This window comes from Chlorocebus sabaeus, chromosome 20, assembly GCF_047675955.1.
Source record: "Chlorocebus sabaeus isolate Y175 chromosome 20, mChlSab1.0.hap1, whole genome shotgun sequence".
NCBI lineage: Eukaryota > Metazoa > Chordata > Mammalia > Primates > Cercopithecidae > Chlorocebus > Chlorocebus sabaeus.
In genome coordinates this window covers 4477853-4498676 of record NC_132923.1, presented here as the reverse complement: position 1 = coordinate 4498676, position 20824 = coordinate 4477853, and the positions used below count along the sequence as shown (strand labels likewise).

At 37.6% G+C, this 20824-nt stretch overlaps 1 protein-coding gene across 1 annotated transcript; it reads right to left on the bottom strand.

The window, feature by feature from the left end:
- Positions 1 to 8231: 8231 nt before the first annotated feature.
- OR6N2 (olfactory receptor family 6 subfamily N member 2) lies at positions 8232 to 15532 on the bottom strand. Its single transcript, XM_073008091.1, has 2 exons — positions 15498 to 15532; positions 8232 to 11672 (listed from the first exon to the last, which is right to left on the bottom strand). Exon 2 carries the CDS (start codon positions 11664 to 11666, stop codon positions 10713 to 10715), a length of 954 nt encoding a protein of 317 aa, XP_072864192.1. The 5' UTR covers positions 11667 to 11672; positions 15498 to 15532; the 3' UTR covers positions 8232 to 10712.
- Between the last annotated feature and the right edge of the window lie 5292 nt (positions 15533 to 20824).

Genomic DNA, 20824 nt, shown 5'->3' with positions numbered 1-20824 from the left:
TTGCTCAAATTTCACCGGCTCAACTACCTGGGCCACCCTATATAACAGCAGTGTGCCTCCATCCTTACATCCATATTCTGTACTGCTATTGCCTTTCTCTACTTAACTTTTAACTTTGTTTCCAGAGGACTTATCATGTTCTAACCTGTAAAATGTACTTATTTCTTATTCCTATTGTTTATTGGTTCACTCCTCTTTGAGAGTATAAGTTCCTTAAGGGCAAAGATTTTTTTCTTTTCTATTTTGTTTACTGGTGTATGTCAAGTCCTTAGAGCCATGTCTGAAATATAGTTACAACAACTCAATAAATATTTATGTAATTAATATGCAAATCAATTAAGATAACTGCTAATTTGCATATGCAGTAGGAGTTACGAGCCATGGGCTGGATATGGAGATAAATCAGGAAAATTTCATAGAACACATACTTTATTATTATTATTATTATTTTTGGAGACAGCATCTCACTCTATCACCCAGGCTGGAGTGCAGTGGCAGGATCTCTGCTCACTGTAGCCTTGACCTCCTGGGCTCACGCAATCCTCCCGCCTCTGCCTTTGCAAATAGCTGGGACTACAGGTATGCGCCACCATGACTAGCAAATGTTTGTGTTTTTGATAGAGACAGGGCTTAGCCATGTTGCTCAGGCTGGTCTTGAATTCCTGGGCTCAAGTGATCCGCCTGCTTTGGCCTCTAAAAGTGCTTGGATTACAGGCATAAGCCACCTTGCCTTGCCAGAATATATAATTTTTATTTGAAGTGAATAAAGTGTCAGAATTTTTTAGATGGAAAAGTGAAAAAACAGTATTTGATTTTTTTTTTAAATTTATTTATTATTATTATACTTTAAGTTGTAGGGTACATGTGCACAACGTGCAGGTTTGTTACATATGTATACTTGTGCCATGTTGGTGTGCTGCACCCATCAACTCGTCATTTACATCAGGTATAACTCCCAATGCAATCCCTCCCCCCTCCCCCCTCCCCATGATAGGCCCCGGTGTGTGATGTTCCCCTTCCCGAGTCCAAGTGATCTCATTGTTCAGTTCCCACCTATGAGTGAGAACATGCGGTGTTTGGTTTTCTGTTCTTGTGATAGTTTGCTAAGAATGATGGTTTCCAGCTGCATCCATGTCCCTACAAAGGACACAAACTCATCCTTTTTTATGGCTGCATAGTATTCCATGGTGTATATGTGCCACATTTTCTTAATCCAATCTGTCACTGATGGACATTTGGGTTGATTCCAAGTCTTTGCTATTGTGAATAGTGCTGCAATAAACATACGTGTGCATGTGTCTTTATAGCAGCATGATTTATAATCCTTTGGGTATATACCCAGTAATGGGATGGCTGGGTCATATGGTACATCTAGTTCTAGATCCTTGAGGAATCGCCATACTGTTTTCCATAATGGTTGAACTAGTTTACAATCCCACCAACAGTGTAAAAGTGTTCCTATTTCTCCACATCCTCTCCAGCACCTGTTGTTTCCTGACTTTTGAATGATCGCCATTCTAACTGGTGTGAGATGGTATCTCATTGTGGTTTTGATTTGCATTTCTCTGATGGCCAGTGATGATGAGCATTTTTTCATGTGTCTGTTGGCTGTATGAATGTCTTCTTTTGAGAAATGTCTGTTCATATCCTTTGCCCACTTTTGGATGGGGTTGTTTGTTTTTTTCTTGTAAATTTGTTTGAGTTCTTTGTAGGTTCTGGATATTAGCCCTTTGTCAGATGAGTAGATTGCAAAAATTTTCTCCCATTCTGTAGGTTGCCTGCCCACTCTGATGGTAGTTTCTTTTGCTGTGCAGAAGCTCTTTAGTTTAATGAGATCCCATTTGTCAATTTTGGCTTTTGCTGCCGTTGCTTTTGGTGTTTTAGACATGAAGTCTTTGCCCATGCCTATGTCCTGAATAGTACTACCTAGGTTTTCCTCTAGGATTTTTATGGTATTAGGTCTAACATTTAAGTCTCTAATCCATCTTGAATTAATTTTCGTATAAGGAGTAAGGAAAGGATCCAGTTTCAGCTTTCTACTTATGGCTAGCCAATTTTCCCAGCACCATTTATTAAATAGGGAATCCTTTCCCCATTTCTTGTTTCTCTCAGGTTTGTCAAAGATCAGATGGCTGTAGATGTGTGGTATTATTTCTGAGGACTCTGTTCTGTTCCATTGGTCTATATCTCTGTTTTGGTACCAGTACCATGCTGTTTTGGTTACTGTAGCCTTGTAGTATAGTTTGAAGTCAGGTAGCGTGATGCCTCCAGCTTTGTTCTTTTGACTTAGGATTGTCTTGGAGATGCGGGCTCTTTTTTGGTTCCATATGAACTTTAAAGCAGTTTTTTCCAATTCTGTGAAGAAAGTCATTGGTAGCTTGATGGGGATGGCATTGAATCTATAAATTACCTTGGGCAGTATGGCCATTTTCACGATATTGATTCTTCCTATCCATGAGCATGGTATGTTCTTCCATTTGTTTGTGTCCTCTTTGATTTCACTGAGCAGTGGTTTGTAGTTCTCTTTGAAGAGGTCCTTTACATCCCTTGTAAGTTGGATTCCTAGGTATTTTATTCTCTTTGAAGCAATTGTGAATGGAAGTTCATTCCTGATTTGGCTCTCTGTTTGTCTGTTACTGGTGTATAAGAATGCTTGTGATTTTTGCACATTAATTTTGTATCCTGAGACTTTGCTGAAGTTGCTTATCAGCTTAAGGAGATTTTGGGCTGAGACAATGGGGTTTTCTAAATATACAATCATGTCATCTGCAAACAGGGACAATTTGACTTCTTCTTTTCCTAACTGAATCCCCTTGATTTCTTTCTCTTGCCTGATTGCCCTAGCCAGAACTTCCAACACTATGTTGAATAGGAGTGGTGAGAGAGGGCATCCCTGTCTTGTGCCAGTTTTCAAAGGGAATTTTTCCAGTTTTTGCCCATTCAGTATGATATTGGCTGTGGGTTTGTCATAAATAGCTCTTATTATTTTGAGGTACATTCCATCAATACCGAATTTATTGAGCGTTTTTAGCATGAAGGGCTGTTGAATTTTGTCAAAAGCCTTTTCTGCATCTATTGAGATAATGATGTGGTTTTTGTCTTTGGTTCTGTTTATATGCTGGATTATGTTTATTGATTTGCGAATGTTGAACCAGCCTTGCATCCCAGGGATGAAGCCCACTTGATCATGGTGGATAAGCTTTTTGATGTGTTGCTGAATCCGGTTTGCCAGTATTTTATTGAGGATTTTTGCATCGATGTTCATCAGGGATATTGGTCTAAAATTCTCTTTTTTTGTTGTGTCTCTGCCAGGCTTTGGTATCAGGATGATGTTGGCCTCATAAAATGAGTTAGGGAGGATTCCCTCTTTTTCTATTGATTGGAATAGTTTCAGAAGGAATGGTACCAGCTCCTCCTAGTACCTCTGGTAGAATTCAGCTGTGAATCCATCTGGTCCTGGACTTTTTTTGGTTGGTAGGCTATTAATTATTGAGGCAATAATTAAAAAACAGTATTTGAAACAAAAGGGAGTGCTTGTGCAAAGGCCAAGAGTTACGAAAGACACCAAGTCTTCTCTTTCTGCCTTCCAATCTTCTTATCACTTCTTCCCTCTCCAGGATCCTAAAATTCATCCAGACTAACTTTGTTTACTCTGATTTTTCTTAGCATTTTTCTAAACCTAGGGAGAATGTCCATCCCATACATAAAAGCCTTTCTCAATACAAGACTTAATATAGGATGTTTCTCTACTAAGATTCCAGAGAACTACTTCTGGGCCAAACTTTTATATGGATGATTGTGCTTTAGCACAATTACTTTATTATCCAAAATCTCTTTGTCTTAGTTTTTCTCACTGCATATCCATGTCTATCCACTGCCCAATTCTGCCTTCTGTTTCCTTCGAGTATTGGATGCATACCTGCCTTCTATAAAGGATTATCCTTAAATGTCTACTTCTTCTCAGACCCTTATTTTCTAGATGTTCTACATTCCTTCCCTTCTAAATATAAATAAAAGGTTATATTCTAGAGCTGCCTCTTTCCTTCTCTGGCCTCCAGTCCCACTCACAGATGAGTTGTCTAGACTCTGAACCCTTAACTAAATTTTCAGATCTACATGGATGGCTGGTCAGAAGATTGAATATGAGAAGCCAGTATCTTGTTCTCTCCTTTCTAAGAAGGTAAAGTTTCCACATAACTCCAAAGACTTATTATCACACTATACATTGTATCATCACTCATTAATGACCAGCTATTGTTCCCTCCCTCCATACTCTGCCTAAGCAATCAAAGTATTATTTTCCATGGAAAACTGGCACCCCCAACTCCCTCATCTTACAAGTTCACAATACTCAGAGGTTTGGACAATTTCCTTCTTTTCTTCACACCACCTTTAAGATGGCAAAAATACTGATGGTTTTCCCTTTTTTAAAAAAAAAATACTTTTATTATTTCTAATTATGATTGTAACTTCTAGTACTGATAAACCTCAAGTTAGTGTTGAAAGAAGCTTTAGGAACTATGCCTTTCCAGTGGCCCCCATAATTTTGGATTTCATTGGATTGTTAGAATATCTTAAATGTATTATATATTTCCAACAGTTCATAAAAAGAAAATATCTTTAAATGTCACAAAAAGGAAGGCTAAAATAGAAGGATAAATCATGTGTATCAAACTTCATATTGTACTTATGTTTCTAATTTTGATTCAGTACAGCAAAAACTGATATCTTCTCACTCATAAAGGAATTCATGTCCCCACAAATGGGCATCCACTCTGTGCCTGGATTTACAGCACTGGAAGCTTCCTGACCCATAAGACAGTTCTCTCCATTTTTGAAATACTTTAGTTTACAACTCTCCCTTCCAATGACCAGAAACCTGGCTTTCACCATTATTCTTTGCTTTGCTCTGTGATACAACCCTACTGCTCTGGTCCAGAGTCATGTTTTTAAACACTCTTTTCATCACCATTATAGCAATTTCAGTGTTTGCCAAGTGAGTTTCTGTATTTAGCCTAGACTCCTTTGTTTGCAGTGTACCCTCACTAGAAATACGCTTTATCTTTTATCAATCTGAAGACACTTGAACCATTTTCTAGCTCAAGTCTGTCATTTGTTCCCCTGACCATCTAAGTTAAATACTGTTCTTTCACACTTCTAAATTCTCAGTAGTACTTTCTCACTGTCCCCCCAATTATATCCTGTAATGCACTGCAATTATTTTCCATGCATATGTCTTATCACTCCAAAGCAACTCTCTGTGAGCTTCTTGAAATTAATGAGGAAACTTCATACCATGTCGTACCTCCTAGAGTACTTAGCACAATGCCTGACATATCAGAGTTATGGTGGGTAATCAAAAAGAGGGTGATCGAGATGACTTGTGCAGCTCTTCCGCTCATCAGTTACTCATCTACTCCCATTTCCTGATATTGGAATCAGGGCTCTCTTAAAACCTACCACATATACAAGTTTACATTTATCTTACTTAGGTCCATTGAAATCCTAGTTTATTCCCCTAATTCTAGAAAGCTTTTAGAATATACGCCTTGCATTCTTTTCTTCAGATACCATAGCTGCATTATTCATAGTTCATAATTGTTTAGGCATAGGGCCAAAGATCTGGGGGTGAGAAGGGGGATGCAATTTGAGAGATTATCTCACTCAATGTCTTCATTTAAAAAAAACAAACAAACAACAACCAAAAAAACTGGGATCCGGAAAGGGGAGAAGACTTGTTCCAGTTTACACAGTTAATTAAAAATATAGTCAATTTACTAATTTTGAAGCCAGACTCTTCACTATAGCATTTGAAAAGCAGAATAACTGTTTTTTAAAATAGTTTCTGTGTTTGAATTATGTGTTTTATGGACCCTGATTATTCAAAACCTCTCCATATTTCTGAATCTTCTAGGTCTCTTAGTAAGCAGGCTAAGAAGGAGTGTGAAGATGAAAATACCTGCTTGATAAAGTCTTACCTAGAGATTGATGGTGGGGAGGGCTCTGCTACAGCTTAACTCTGGAAGCCCGGCCACTGCTCAGAGTCTGAAATTCAAAGAGAACTTCCTGCTCACTTCCTATGTGTCATTTGCAGTATTATACCCAGCTACTCCAGGGGCCTGGAGGAGTTGAAGTCTATCACTTTGATGGAACCTGTGGGAATAAGTTAAACCATAAAACAAATTATTCTCCCATAAAACCTAGATTCTTGATAGGGTTCTTACAGAGGCAGAAGCCCATGGGCCTTCTGAGCAGACCTCCTGGGGTCACTAAAGTGCTCTCTCAGGAAGGGAACTGACAGACAGCAAGTTCATTAGCTAGTAGTCCTTCATTACCTATTAGTTACTACAACAATAACTACCAGTCCAAGTTGAGATAGAATATGTATCAAGGCAATTACTTCCTTTAGTAAATAACAACAACTGGTGTGAAAACTAGGTTCAAATGGGTTCCTGTATTGCATGACTTGGGAGTAAGCATACAACTTTCAATTGTGATAGGATCTTTATAAAATGTAACTGACCTTCTCTGATCCCGAAAGGGTAAGGACAGGGAGACACTGAGGATGTAAATACCATCAAGGCCGACTCCTTATCTTGTCTGTTGCTCATATTTATAGCAGTTATATGTTGTCATACACACTGCATTCTCCTCTCTACTCTAATGTTACCTGCTCCATAAAGAGTGCTGCTTCAGAACCCTGGATTTCAGTTCTAGCCGTTCTTCCCAATACTTATGTGACATTAGGCACTTCATTAAGCCTTGGTTGGCAATACTGCCAGAAGGGTAGATTTTAAATATTCTTGCCACAAAATAAAAATGATAAGTACTATATGTGAGGTGATAAATATGTTAATTAGCCTAATTTGATCATTCCACTCTGCATACATGTATCAAAACATCACATATATAATTGTTTGTCAGATAAAAATTTTAAAAAGTATAAAGAAGATTTACTTTCCTCATATAAAAGTAATAATCAAATGTGATAATGTAAAAAAAAAAAAGTACTTACAAGCTATAATATAAACTATGAGAAGAATTAAATAATTTTTGTCATTTTCCCTATCCCACCCACACTTTCAATATTCTTCATCCAAGTTTATATTTTTCTATCTCCTACTTTCTTTCTGGAATATATTTTTTTTTCAAACTGAGTTGCAAGTATTTAATATTTTGTTTGTGGTAAATAGATTTTTAACTAATAACATAATTTTTGAGTCAAAGTATTATTTTGTTTTTTGATTTGTATACATAGAGTTTAAGTAATAATTTTATTTACTTAATGACTAAAGGTTTATTCAGGTTTTCTAAATCCCTATAAGGCAATTAAGGGTTAAATAACCACTACCTTTTAAATTAAATTTTCCACCTCTGTCAGTTTCATTTCAATTACTTCTTTTCTGTGAACTAGAATATTATCTATTCCTAAAATATGTCCATCAATTCTGCTAGAATATCATCTATCCCTAAAATATGTCCATCAGTTGTGCTACCCTCCCTCCAAATGTTATTCTGTCTCTACTTGTGTTGGGGTAAATGTTTTAATAACTGACTTTCCTCTAACAAAGATTCTCTACTTCATTGAACTCTAGTTCTCTTTTTGACTAAACCTCAACCTTGGCTTACAAAATCTATAGACTGTCAGCAAAAATGATTTCATCCACCCTCCCCACCTTCCCTCCCCCACCACATACATTAAAAGACTTAAACACTGACACAGTTTCTAAGAGCTCAAGGCCACAGATGATCCTAGCATCTCTTTAAGTGCCTGCCTGAGAAAATTCAAAGCTACCAAAATAATTTATGTCTATGTGTGTGTGTGCATGTCTGTGTGTGTTTGTGTGTGTGTGTATATATATTTGTATATCTATATATTAATGATTAAATCTGTCCTTACCACTTTAGCGTCTGCATTGTTTAGCTTTGACATAGCCTACCGTTTTTAAAAAGGCCCTGATTTATAACATTTGCTGATTGGCATAGTGCTAATACTCCCAATGTATCTGATTCCAAGCTATTGGTGCCACAGAATTTCTAATAAGTTGTCAATCATTTCTCAAAAACTGTGAGCAGACTTTAGCACATAACTGCCGGTCTTTTTTATGTTATCACATGACTTGAACCTGTAACTCCATTGACTTCCTCAGTACTCACTAACCTCTCACCCTCTTGTAATGTCTTTTACCACCACTGTTCACAGAAAATGACTGTATAAAGCAAAAATAGTAGCAATTTACTGTGTGTTTATTTTACAAAAATATATGATAAAATAGTGTGGATGACAGCAGGGAGGATTTGGAATAAAGGACATACATATATGTGCAAAGGTTCTCTACCTAGTTCATGAATCTGGTGAGACAAAACACATAACAAATCAAGAAAAGCAGATTTGTTACTCATAGACAGGCAGCAATGAGAAACAGAAGCCTGGGGTTCATGACAAGCCCATTCCCACAGCTCAGGGAAGTTGCCCAGACTGAATGGAGTTTTACTACACATGCCCCACATTGCACCACAGCGGAGGGACCCAAAAAGCACTAGTCTTTGGAAAACAGATAGACAGTTAATTATAAACATGCATTTATCATGCGTCCTAGCAATCCTACACTTATGCATTTTCTCAAATGACATGAAAATTTATGTTTACACATAACCATATCATGTTAAAAATGAATATTATCTAGAGATAGCTTACCAGCCCACCAAAGTCTGTGAGTAAAAAAAATAAATACAGATCCAGAAAAGATAACCTAGTATGATGCACAGTGACTAAATAAGGACCAGCTACCAGTATTATCCAAGGAAATTCAAAAGGCAGATGTGAGACAAGTTGAGGTGGGATGTGCAGAAAACAGGTGAGTACAACTAGGGAAGACCAATGCATTCTGTGGAAGAGTGAGTTTCAGTAATGATTAGAATCATTATGTCACTGTTAAAGGCCAAATATGTTATTGACCAGGTGTGGGTAAGATTCATTACATGTTTCATTCATTACACTTGCATTGAATACTCATCCTATTTAGGTGCTGTGCTAGATTCTGGACATACAACAAATTAAAAAACTGAAATAATTTGAGACGAAATCTAGTTTATAGATGCTTGTAGGAAAGAATGACAAACTATATCTATCTATACATACATAAATGTCCACAAACACATAAATTGCCATACATATTTTGAAGAGAAGCAAAACACACTTCAGAGATAAAAATGAGTGACATAAATTAGACTGAGTGTTCAGAAGTCCTCTCAAAGCAGGCATCACTGGAAATTGATATTTGAACAGAAAAATCACACAATTAAGAGGAGTGAGCCAAATGAAATATTGGGGGAAAAACAGGGTAAAGATCCTGAAGCCAGAAAAATCCGTAATGTATTTGAAGACCTGAAAGGGTAATCAGGTAGCTAGGGAAGAGGGAGCTGAGGGAGAAGAGGTATGAGTCTATGTTGGAGAGGAAGGCAGGGAAGAATTTTGTTTAGCCTTATAAAGTATGGTGAGACTTTGAATTTTATCTTAAGGGCAATTGAGAATTTCTCATGTTTTTATAAAATGATATATACAATTCAGATTTCAAATACATTACTTTATATTTTGTGTGGAAAATATATTAGAATAGAATGAGAGTAGGAGAAAGGAATGTGGGTAGAATATTATTATATTAATCCAGTTGAGAGATGTTGGCAATTTACACCAGGGTAGAAACACTAAAGTGAATAAGAAATAAATTGATTCAAGAATATATTTTGTGAAAAGATTGGCATACATTAATAATTGATCGCAATTATGAGTGGAAGAAAAGGAAGCAAAATAGAATATTTAAAATTTTCTAGAAGAAACACAGGGAAACAAAAGCATCAAGGTTTCATGGTTAGAAATTTTAAGAAATCAATTTTGACATGTTAAGTTTTAAATTATTAAGAATTCCAATCCAGGCACTGTTGATAAGTGGGAAGTTGAATATATAAGTCTAAATCTCAGAGAAAAAATGTGGTTTGGAAATAAAAATTTAAGAGCCCTTGTGATAGACAGAGATCATATTTAAATCCATAAGAATAACTCTGAGTATCTAGGGATATAGCACAGCAGGACAACGAAGGCTGGGAAAGACTCACCAGAAAGATAAGAAGAAAATTGGGAGGTAATGATGTCATAGATTTAGGGAGACTTAAGGAGTAAAAGCTAAGAGAGTTGAGGCATAAAAACTGGCCGTGTGTGTCAAGAGTTCAGGAGAGAGGAAGGAAAAGAAGTTTCTGATGGATTTGGCAGCATGGAGGTCAATAATGGCCTTCACAAAATATTAGTTGGAAGATCTGAGGCAAAATAAGATTGGAATAAGCTGAGAAGTGAATATGAAGTAAAGAAGAGGAGATATGGTGTTTTGAGAAGTTTGACTGGAAAAAGGAGCAGAGAAATTGATCTCTAGCTGGATGCAAATGTGTGGCCAAGGAAATATACATGCTTATTTTTTAAAAGAAGAATGTAGATACTAAAATATTCTTAAATGCTGACATAAGTGATCAAGTAAAAAATGGAGAAAGTAGAGATGTAGAAAATGAGAAAACCATAAAGAAATGAAGTATTTGAAGAAGTGAAAGGAACTGAAATTCAGAGCACGTGTGATGATGGGAAGATTATTCAAGGCCAAGCTAAAGGGACATAGAACTTTTATGAACTGAACATTGAGGTGAGAAAGGACATTGGAAGAAAGTCAATGGTGAGCAACACTAGCTTTATCTCTCTTCTGGAAGATGGTCCTCCTGATGCCTTTAATGAGTTCCTTGTTACGAAGACTGTAGATAATTGGATTGACCATTGGCGTTAGTACAGAGTAAACTACAGCAAGTGTTCGGTCAAGAGTCAGTGAATAGCTCTTCTTTAGCCGCACATACATGAAGATGATGCTCCCAAAGAAGATGAGGACTACAGCAAGATGTGAGGCACAGGTAGAAAAGGCCTTCTTTCTTCCTGATGCTGTTTTTATCTTCAGCACAGCCCCAATGATCCTTGCATAAGAAAACATGATAAAGAGGAAAGTGATAAGAATTATGAAAGCATTAGTGGCAAAGTCCACCAGAACGTTAGTGGACGTGTCCTTGCAGGCCAAGCTCAGCAAAGGTGGAAAGTCACAGAAAATGTGTTGGATTTCATTGTAAGCACAGAATGGGAGTTGGGAGACCAGGATGACCTCAGAAATGGGACACAGGAAGCCACAAATCCAACAAGCAGCAGCCATCTTGGCACAGAGTGTGGTGGTCATAATTGCAGGGTACTGGAGGGGCCGACAAATGGCCAGGTATCTATCATAGGCCATGGCTGTAAGAAGGTAGCATTCAGAAGCTCCCAAGGAGTGGAAGAAGTAGGTCTGAAGGAGGCATCCTGCAAAAGAAATGGTTTTCTTCTCACTGAGAATATTAGCTAGCATCTTAGGGATAGTGGTAGCTGTATACCACAACTCCAAGAAGGAAAGAACACTGACAAAGTGGTACATGGGTGTGTGCAGAGCTGCATCCAGTCGGATGACTGAGAAGATGAGCATGTTGCCACAGATGGTGAACAGGTATGCCAACAGCAGCAGGACAAAAAGCCAGCCCCTGACATAGCCCACACTGGCAAAGCCAAGGAACACAAATTCAGCCAGGCTTGAATGGTTGTGTTGATCCATGGGAGGCTGAGGTAAAGAAGGAAAGAAGAAAACATTGGATAGATATGACTGCTGAATCCAGCCAAAACTTCATTTCTCTCTCCCTCTTTTTAACTTAAAAGTAGCACTAAAATGACTACTATTACTCTCACTACTATTACTATTACTGTAAAAATAGTAATAGCTAACTCTTCTTAGCACTTAACTATTCATCAAACATTTTTACAAGTGTCTTGCATTCAATATTTACTTAATTTGTATACTTCAATGAGATAAGCACCATTGTTTTGCCTATTTTGCAAATAAGAAAATTCGGGAATAGAGAGAAAGAAACAATTAGAACACTTTTCTATTTCCTATAGATACCATTTCAAGGAAACAACATTTAGACCATCCTCAAATATTCTAGCTCTGTACTATATGACTGTTCCCAAACATTCTAACTCCTCCCCCAGGTCATAGTTTTTCCTTCAGTTAAGTCTTAAAGAGTGAATTTTGGGCATGAGATTAATATAGTAACAAATCTTTTCTTATTGTTCAGCTCAGTTCATATTTATTGAACAAATATGTGTCAGGCAGAAAGAACATAAAATTCAGCAACGTACAGTCTCTGCCACCAGAAAGCTTACAACCCTATAGAGAAGCAGACATCTCAATAAAGTACAGAACACTTCAGAGTGCCTGAGAAGTGGCTCATTTCTCAGGCCCGGATGACTGAAAAAAAACTTTTAGAGGAAGCCCATAAGATGAATTTTCCAAGAAGATCTGGGATCAGCTATGTAAAAGAGAAAAAGAAATATTTCAGACAAAAATAAAAGCATTGAGCAGCAAGCAGCCCACGTTAAGGAAACACATGTTCCCCTCTATGGTAAGCAAACTGGGAAAGCTCACTCAGTGCTTTAAGACCTTAGCTCCGGCCGGGCGCGGTGGCTCAAGCCTGTAATCCCAGCACTTTGGGAGGCCGAGACGGGCGGATCACGAGGTCAGGAGATCGAGACCATCCTGGCTAACACGGTGAAACCCCGTCTCTACTAAAAAATACAAAAAACTAGCCGGGCGTGGTGGCGGCGCCTGTAGTCCCAGCTACTCGGGAGGCTGAGGCAGGAGAATGGCGTAAACCCGGGAGGCGGAGCTTGCAGTGAGCTGAGATCCGGCCACTCTGCACTCCAGCCTGGGCGACAGAGCCAGACTCCGTCACAAAAAAAAAAAAAAAAAAGACCTTAGCTCCATAGATGTAGGGCATAACTGAAGAATGTTTTGCTAGATGAGTGACCTGGTCAGATGTAGACTTTTAAAACATAACTAAAATTCAGCTATTCTGACCTCAAGCTTGGAGATGAAGGTGTGAATTTGCCTTGTGGGTATTGCTGACAGGAAGATGGGTTAAGGTGGTTAGCATGTTTGGTGTAAGAGTGCAGATTCAGCCGGGTGTGGTGGCTCACGCCTGTAATCCCAGCACTCTGGGAGGCCAAGGCAGGCAGAAGTCAGGAGATCGGGACCATCCTAGCTAACATGGTGAAACCCCGTCTCTACTAAAAAATACAAAAAAAACTAGTCGGGGGAGGTGGCGGGCACCTGTAGTCCCAGCTACTCCTGAGGCTGAGGCAGGAGAATGGCGTGAAACCAGGAGGCGGGGCTTGCAGTGAGCTGAGATCGCGCCACTGCACTCCAGCCTGGGCGACAGAGCGAGACTCCACCTCAAAAAAAAAAAAAAAGAAAAGAAAAAGAATGCAGATTCAAAAACAAACATGATAAGTGGCAATAAACATGCATCTTGTGTTTTCATAAAATCAATTATATAAATACAGGTGAAAAGTATATAGCTGGCTTGGTGAAATTTCATACAAAATACTATTCTAATTATTCTTAAGCAAAATGTGTAACAGATGCAAAAAGAAAACAACAACAAAAATCACAATGCAACTTTAAATGCATAAAATGGCAACCAGTGCCAGTCACACCAGACCCTGTGTAGATCATACTGCAATTGAAGAGAACTGCCCAATTCTAGTTATCCTACTGACAAATCAGTCTCTTGCTTATTTTCATCATCCTAACACTCATCACAATGGCTGTCACATTAAAAGTATTCAATAAGATATTAATAACCAAACGAATTAATTTAAACAATTCATTTAATAATTAGTAGACCAATACTTTCCCTGCACCTCTACTACTCACCCAACACCGAACACTTCTTTCAAACTCAAATGCCCTGCAGTAGAAATAAACTTCTGGGTTTGATATTTTAGAATACGAAATTCATTGGAAGCAATTGACACTTAAAAGACTCTTCTTGATTCTCTTCTAACCTAAAGAGACTGTACATTCACCTCTCCAATTACAGGAGACAGATATGTTAAAAAGGAAATTCTTGCTTCATTACATTTCATTTTCTTCCAAGTCATCTCTCTTCTTTTCTCCATCTGGGAACTGCTTCTCATCCTTCAAAATCAGACCAAATCTTAACTCCTTAAATATACTTCTACTGAATCCCTCAGAAAAAGAATTATTTATTCCTTTTCTATGCCCTCATAATATTTACATTTAGCATATTGTTACCTTTTTAACAAGTCTGTCTTCCCCATAAATTGTTAAGATCTTTGAAAGCAAATGTAGTACTTCGTTAATTGTTATATATTTTCCTGCTGATGCCTGGAACAATAAGTATAGAATTGTGAACTCAATTAATGTTGTATTCTAGCCTAAATTTAAGTTACATTTTCTCTATTGCACCTGAACACATCCTTTTTGTTGTCTTCTTAGCAATTCAAAGCTTACAGTATTCTAATAAACTTAGCTTCTCAAATTTAGTCTGGCCTCAACTTTCCCTAATCCTGTTGAAAGACCCATCATTGCTCCCCCTGACTCAGAGAAATTAAATTCAAGAAATAGTTTTGATCATCTTTTGTGTGCAAGGAACTGTTGTTGGTAATGTTTCCCCTTTATACCAGTTAGCTTTTCTGAAGCCAACTGTATGTGTAGGTCAAGTAAGGTCTAGCAAACATAATTTCAGGAGCACCCTAAAGGCCTCTGGACCCCAAATTATTGCATGACCAAATGTCTTTACTCTTCCAAATAGAAAATCTGTGTAAGGCCTTCTTTAGGATAAGCATTTTCAAATGCAGCTTCTCCTGAGAGAATACAATATAGATGCTCCTCAACTTACAAACGGGTTACAGCCAATAAACCTACCATAATGAAAATAAGTTGAAAATGCATGGAATATACCCAAACATCATATGTTAGCCTAGCCTCCCTTACATGTGCTCAGAGAACTTGCATTAGCCTACAGTTGGGCAAAATCATCTAACACAAAGCCGATTTTATAATAAGTTATTGAATATCTCCTGTATTAATCTATTGCATATGTATTGCTTTCATATTATTGTAAAGTAGAAAAATTGTAAGTAGAATTATCGTTCGTTGGAGACTGTCTATACTTCTTTAGATGTTCTCAATCACAGCCTCTATTTTACAAATAATTGTTTAAGAAACCTCTACTTTCTACCATCTGTGTCAGCACTTGACCAATCTGTGACAGCACACACGTAAGATAATTTCTTGTCTCTCAATGTTTTAAAAGCAAATGTTTGCTAAACTCTTGGTTGTAGAATGAAGTAAGAATCAAATGGAGGGAATGGTGGACAAGATGGCCTTCAAAGTCTCTTCCAAATCTGATACTCTAAGATTATCAAAATTGAATTATTTCAAGTCCCAGTTGCTTAACTCACATTTTCACTAAACTGATGGTTGGATTTCAAAGTAATGTCTGTTTTCAAGTCCGTTATTATCAGTCCCACCTTTGCAATCCCTGATCAATACAGTTAATGTGCCCCCTAGTTCACCTACCAACCACTGAACATCATTCAGTGTCTGCTTTGATCTTGCCTGGATCAGTATATGTGTGGGAGATGGACACTGGATCTATAAGCCCTTTCTCCTTTATAGCAAGTCTCATCCTCCTGAGGCAGAGTCCCCAGAGCTAACACTAACTGTTTTGCTACAGTGACAGAAGGAAGCGAGACCTCCAACCCCAGAGGCAGGTGAGAATCAGGCTCAGGAGAGACTCCTGGGAAGCCAAGTTTACCTCTCACCTGCAGAGGTGGGCTCAGAAAAGTCTTTCCCAAATGTTTGCTATCTCATCACCCTCCTTTGCCACTCCTATTCCCTCATCACTAGTGACTTCCGAACCTAGACTCTTGGGCTCTGGATCTGAAAACATGACCCTAATCCTCCCGACACTCTTCTCACAAACACATGCACTCTCACATTTTTTGACTCACCTCAGAAATCCAAAAAGACACTGTTTCCCCTCATCATTTTAGCCAATTACTTTTCCTGATAACATGCTGAATCCCACCTAATACTCTTCCTTTGAGAAGCCTCTCTGATAAGAGCTGCCTGTTCTTAAAACAAACAAACAAACAAACTGGGGTTGTGGAGCTTCAGAAACCTTAATTTGAATTGTAGTTCCAATTAAAGACCTGTTTACCTGACCATTTGCCAAGCAACACATATTGTTCTAAGCACAATGTATGTACTAATACAGTCCTCACAATTACTCTATGAGGTTATTATGACTGTTATTCCCATTTTACATTTGAGAAAACTGAAGTACAGAGAGTTTAATAATGTATGCAAGCTCATACAAGTGCTCTACAGAATTATAAACCCAATCACTCTGACCCGAGTCCATGATCATCACCTCTAAGCTCCACTGCCTCAGAAATGTTCCTAATGGTCAAAGGAGCATAACCAAGGTCCCATTACCATAACGTGTTACCTGTTTTAAAGTCTGTGCTCTTAACTACTACTCTTTACCTATGTACCCTCAGGCAGTTGTTTATTTATTTGAACCAGTGTTTTATTATGTATAAATGTGTGTTGTGAGAATTAAGTAAGATAAAATGTAAACACTAACTACAATAGTTTTAAAGTGTGTTAGTTTACATTTCCCACTTCATGTTGCAGATGTAGAATACCTATTTGGCAACTAAACTTCTCCAAATAATTAACTTTGCCTAAGTGACTTAGCATCTCACAGCCTTATTTTCTTTACCTTTAAACTGAACATATTTGGGTTGCTTTGAGAATTAAATGACAGGACAGGGCCTTCCAGCAAAAGAAAGGGACATACCCATAATCTAACAAAATTAGGTTTATTGACTCACTGCAATGTGGGTGATCACACACCACTGGAGTTGTGGGACATTTCTGTAAGAGAGTGTTAGATAGAAATTATTACAGGATGTGGGCTCACATTAGGCAATTTTAAGTGAGGAGGAAGGGTTCAAGAAAGCTAAGCTTGCTCTGGATTTGGTCCTGTCAATTACTAGAAATAATTCCATGATTAGGTATCTTAATGAATCTATTTATTAAGGTAGACTAAATCTGTATTTGAGAAAGATCATAGCAGTCACTCATTTTAACTAGAAAACTAAATATATTTTTCTGATTATACAGTCTTATATGTAATTAGACAGGATTATTAAATGGTAGTTTTTTTTCCTCTCACTTCATTGTGGTCACAGAGTGACTTTGTCTGATGTTGGTATTCTGTGAGAATATCATGAGCTAGCTTGTGTTTTGCTCAGATAAAATACATAAAGAGCAAAATATAAAGTCTTGTACATAGTAAGTGATCCATAAACTTTAAGTCTCTCTCCCTCCTATCTGTCATACTCTTTTCCTTTTTAGTGTTTCTAACATTAATTGACAATGTTCCCTATTAGAGAACTGTATTACAAAACAGTCACAATAAACATGTAGCTCTGGATTGTTCGAAATTTAGTTTTCATGAACTGAAATCCATCTCCTTGTCACTTCCCCCCTTGTCACTTCCCCTCATTGGTCCTATGGCAACTTTCTGAATCCACCATAACACTAAGTTTTGCCAATACTAGAACCCAGCTTTCAAACTTTCAAACCCTGCCTTGATGAATTTTCTTCCAGCTAAATGGCCTCCAGCTTGTCTATAATAACCCAGGTTCCCATCTGGGTTATTAACTTTTGAGTGTTACTGTTGATTGAGTAGAGACTATTGTGACACACTCCTAGATCCTTCTGTTGAAAACCATTTTTAAATAAACATTCTTTAGGAAAAACTACCCATCTACCTATAAATCCTCCTAACAATACTCTCATCCAAGCCACATTTTTGTTTTTCTCCCCAAAGTGTATCCAGGATATGTTCCTAAGCCTTGGATCATGCAGAGAGAGCGAAATAAAAATTAAGATCCCTAGTAATAACTATATAGAGCTAGGAGAGACATAGTGCAAAGTACCTAAGGATGCTGGCTCAGAATTCAGACTCATCAGTGAGGAGATGCCCAGTTGGAAACTAACATAAAAACAATATGTAACCACTATTAATTTGTCCTGAGAATATAATTTATCTTAAGATTATAATTTAATCAATATGAAATTTACCAATCTATACAGGATACTAATAAATACTTCAGGGCAGGAGCAGGCAAACTATTTCTTAAAGGGCCATATAGTAATTATTTTAGACTTTTCAAGCCCTCCTCTTAATCTCGTATTGGATGTTGTCCCCTCTAAATCTCATAATCATGACTAAGACCCCAAAAGCAAATGCAACAAAAACAAAAATAAACAAATGGGACCTAATTAAACTAAACAGTTCTGCACAGCAATAGAAATAATCAGCAGAGTAAACAGACACACCACAGAGTGGAAGAAAATATTCACAAACTATGCATCCAATGAAAGACTCATATCCAGAATCTACAAGGAACTCAAAACAACCAAAAATCCTATCAAAGAGTTGGCAAAGGACATGAATAGAAAATTCTCAAAAGGGAATATACAAACAGCCAACAAATATATGAAAACAATGCTTAACATTACTAATTATCAGGGAAATGCAAATTAAAACTGTAATGAGATACCAACTTACTCCTGCAACAATGGCCATAATCAAAAAGTCAGAAAGTAATAGATGTTAGCAGGGATGTGGTGAAAAAGGAACACTTTTACACTGCTGGTGGGAATGTAAAGTAGAACAACCACTATAAAAAACAGTACAAAGATTCCTTAAAGAACTAAAAGTACAACTACCATTCAATCCAGCAATCCCACTACTAGATATTTACTCAAAGAAAAAGCAGTCATTATATGTTTGTAGCAGCACAATTTGCAATTGCAAAGATATGGAACCAATCTAAGTGCCCATCGACCAGTAGATAAAGTAGATAAAGAAAATGTTTGTATATACACCATGGAATACTACTCAGCCATCAAAAGGAATGAAATAATGTTATTTGTAGCAAGTTGGATGGAGCTTGAGACCATTATTCCAAGTAAAGTAACTTGGGAATGGAAAACTAAATATTGTATGTTCTCACTTGTAAGTGGGAGCTAAGCTACGTGTATGCAAAGGCATAAGAATGATACAATGGATTTTGGGGACTCGGGGGAAAGGTGAGGAGGATGAGAAATAAAAGCGTACATATTAGGTATGGTGCACACTGCTCAGGTGACATGTGCACCAAAATCTCAGAAATCACCACTAAAGAACTTATCAGTATAACAAAAAACCACCTGTACTCTGAACACTATTGATTTTTTTTTTTTATCTCATGTTGAACTGTAACAAGTTTAGATGTTGTCTTCTCTAAATCTCATGTTGGATGTGGGACTTGGTGAGAGGTGTTTGGGTCATGTTGGGTCATGGGGGTGAATTCCTCATGGCTTGGTTCTATTCTCCATCGTTTGTTTTTGTGAGATGTTGTTGTTTAAAAGTGTGTGGCATCTCCTCCCCCTCTTGCTCTCACTCCACCACGTGAGACTCTGTCTCAAAAAAAAAAAAAAATCAAAATCATATCAAGTGTCTCCTCAGATCACAGCAAAATGAAACTAGAAATCAATTCCAAAGGAACTCTCAAAGCTATAAAAACTACTTTAAAGTTCATATGGAACCAAAAGAGAGCCTGCATTACCAAGACAATCTTAGGCCAAAAGAACAAAGCTGGAGGCATCACGATACCTGACTTCAAACTATACTGCAAGGCTATAGTAACCAAAACAGCATAGTACTGGTACCAAAAGAGAGTTATAGAACAATGGAACAGAACAAAACCCTCAGAAATAATACCACACATCAACAACCATCTGATCTTTGACAAACCTGACAAAAACAAGAAATGGGGAAAGGATTCCCTATTTGATAAATGGTGCTGGGAAAACTGGCTAGACATATGTAGAAAGCTGAAACTGGATCCTTTCCTTACATCTTACACAAAAATTAATTCAAGATGTATTAAAGACTTAAATGTTAGAACTAAAACCATAAAAACCCTAAAAGAAAACCTAGGCAATACCTTTGAGGACATGGGCAAGGACTTCATTTCTAAAACACCAAAAGCAATGGCAACAAAAGCCAAAATTGACAAATGGGATCTAATTAAACTAAAGAGCTTCTGCACAGCAAAAGAAACTACCATCAGAGTGAACAGGCAACCTACAGAATGGGAGAAAATTTTTGCAACCTACTCATCTAACAAAGGGCTAGTATCCAGAATCTACAAAGAATTCAAACACATTTACAAGAGAAAAACAAACAACCCCATCAACAAGTGGGTGATAGATATGAACAGACACGTCTCAAAAGAAGACATTTATGCAGCCAACAGACACATGAAAAAATGCTCATCATCACTAGCCATCAGATAAATACAAATCAAAACCACAATGAGATACCATCTCACACCAGTGAGAATGGCAATCATAAAAAATCAGGTAACAACAGGTGCTGGAGAGGATGTGGAGAAATAGGAACCCTTTTACACTGTTGGTGGGACTGTAAACTAGTTCAACCATTGTGGAAGACAGTGTGGCGATTCCTTAAGGATCTAGAACTAGAAATACCATTTGACCCAGCCATCCCATTACTGGGTATATACCCAAAGGATTATAAATCATGCTGCTATAAAGACACATGCACATGTATGTTTATTGAGGCACTATTTGCAATAGCAAAGACTTGGAACCAACCCAAATGCTCATCAATGATAGATTGGATTAAGAAAATGTAGCACATATACACCATGGAATACCATGCAACCATAAAAAAGGATGAGTTCATGTCCTTTGTAGAGACATGGATGCAGCTGGAGACCATCATTCTCAGCAAACTATGGCAAGGACAAAAAAAC

Coding starts and splice junctions, on each gene's coding strand:
- OR6N2 (XM_073008091.1), bottom strand. CDS start 11,666: ATGGATCAACACAACCATTCAAGCCTGGCTGAATTTGTGTTCCTTGGC.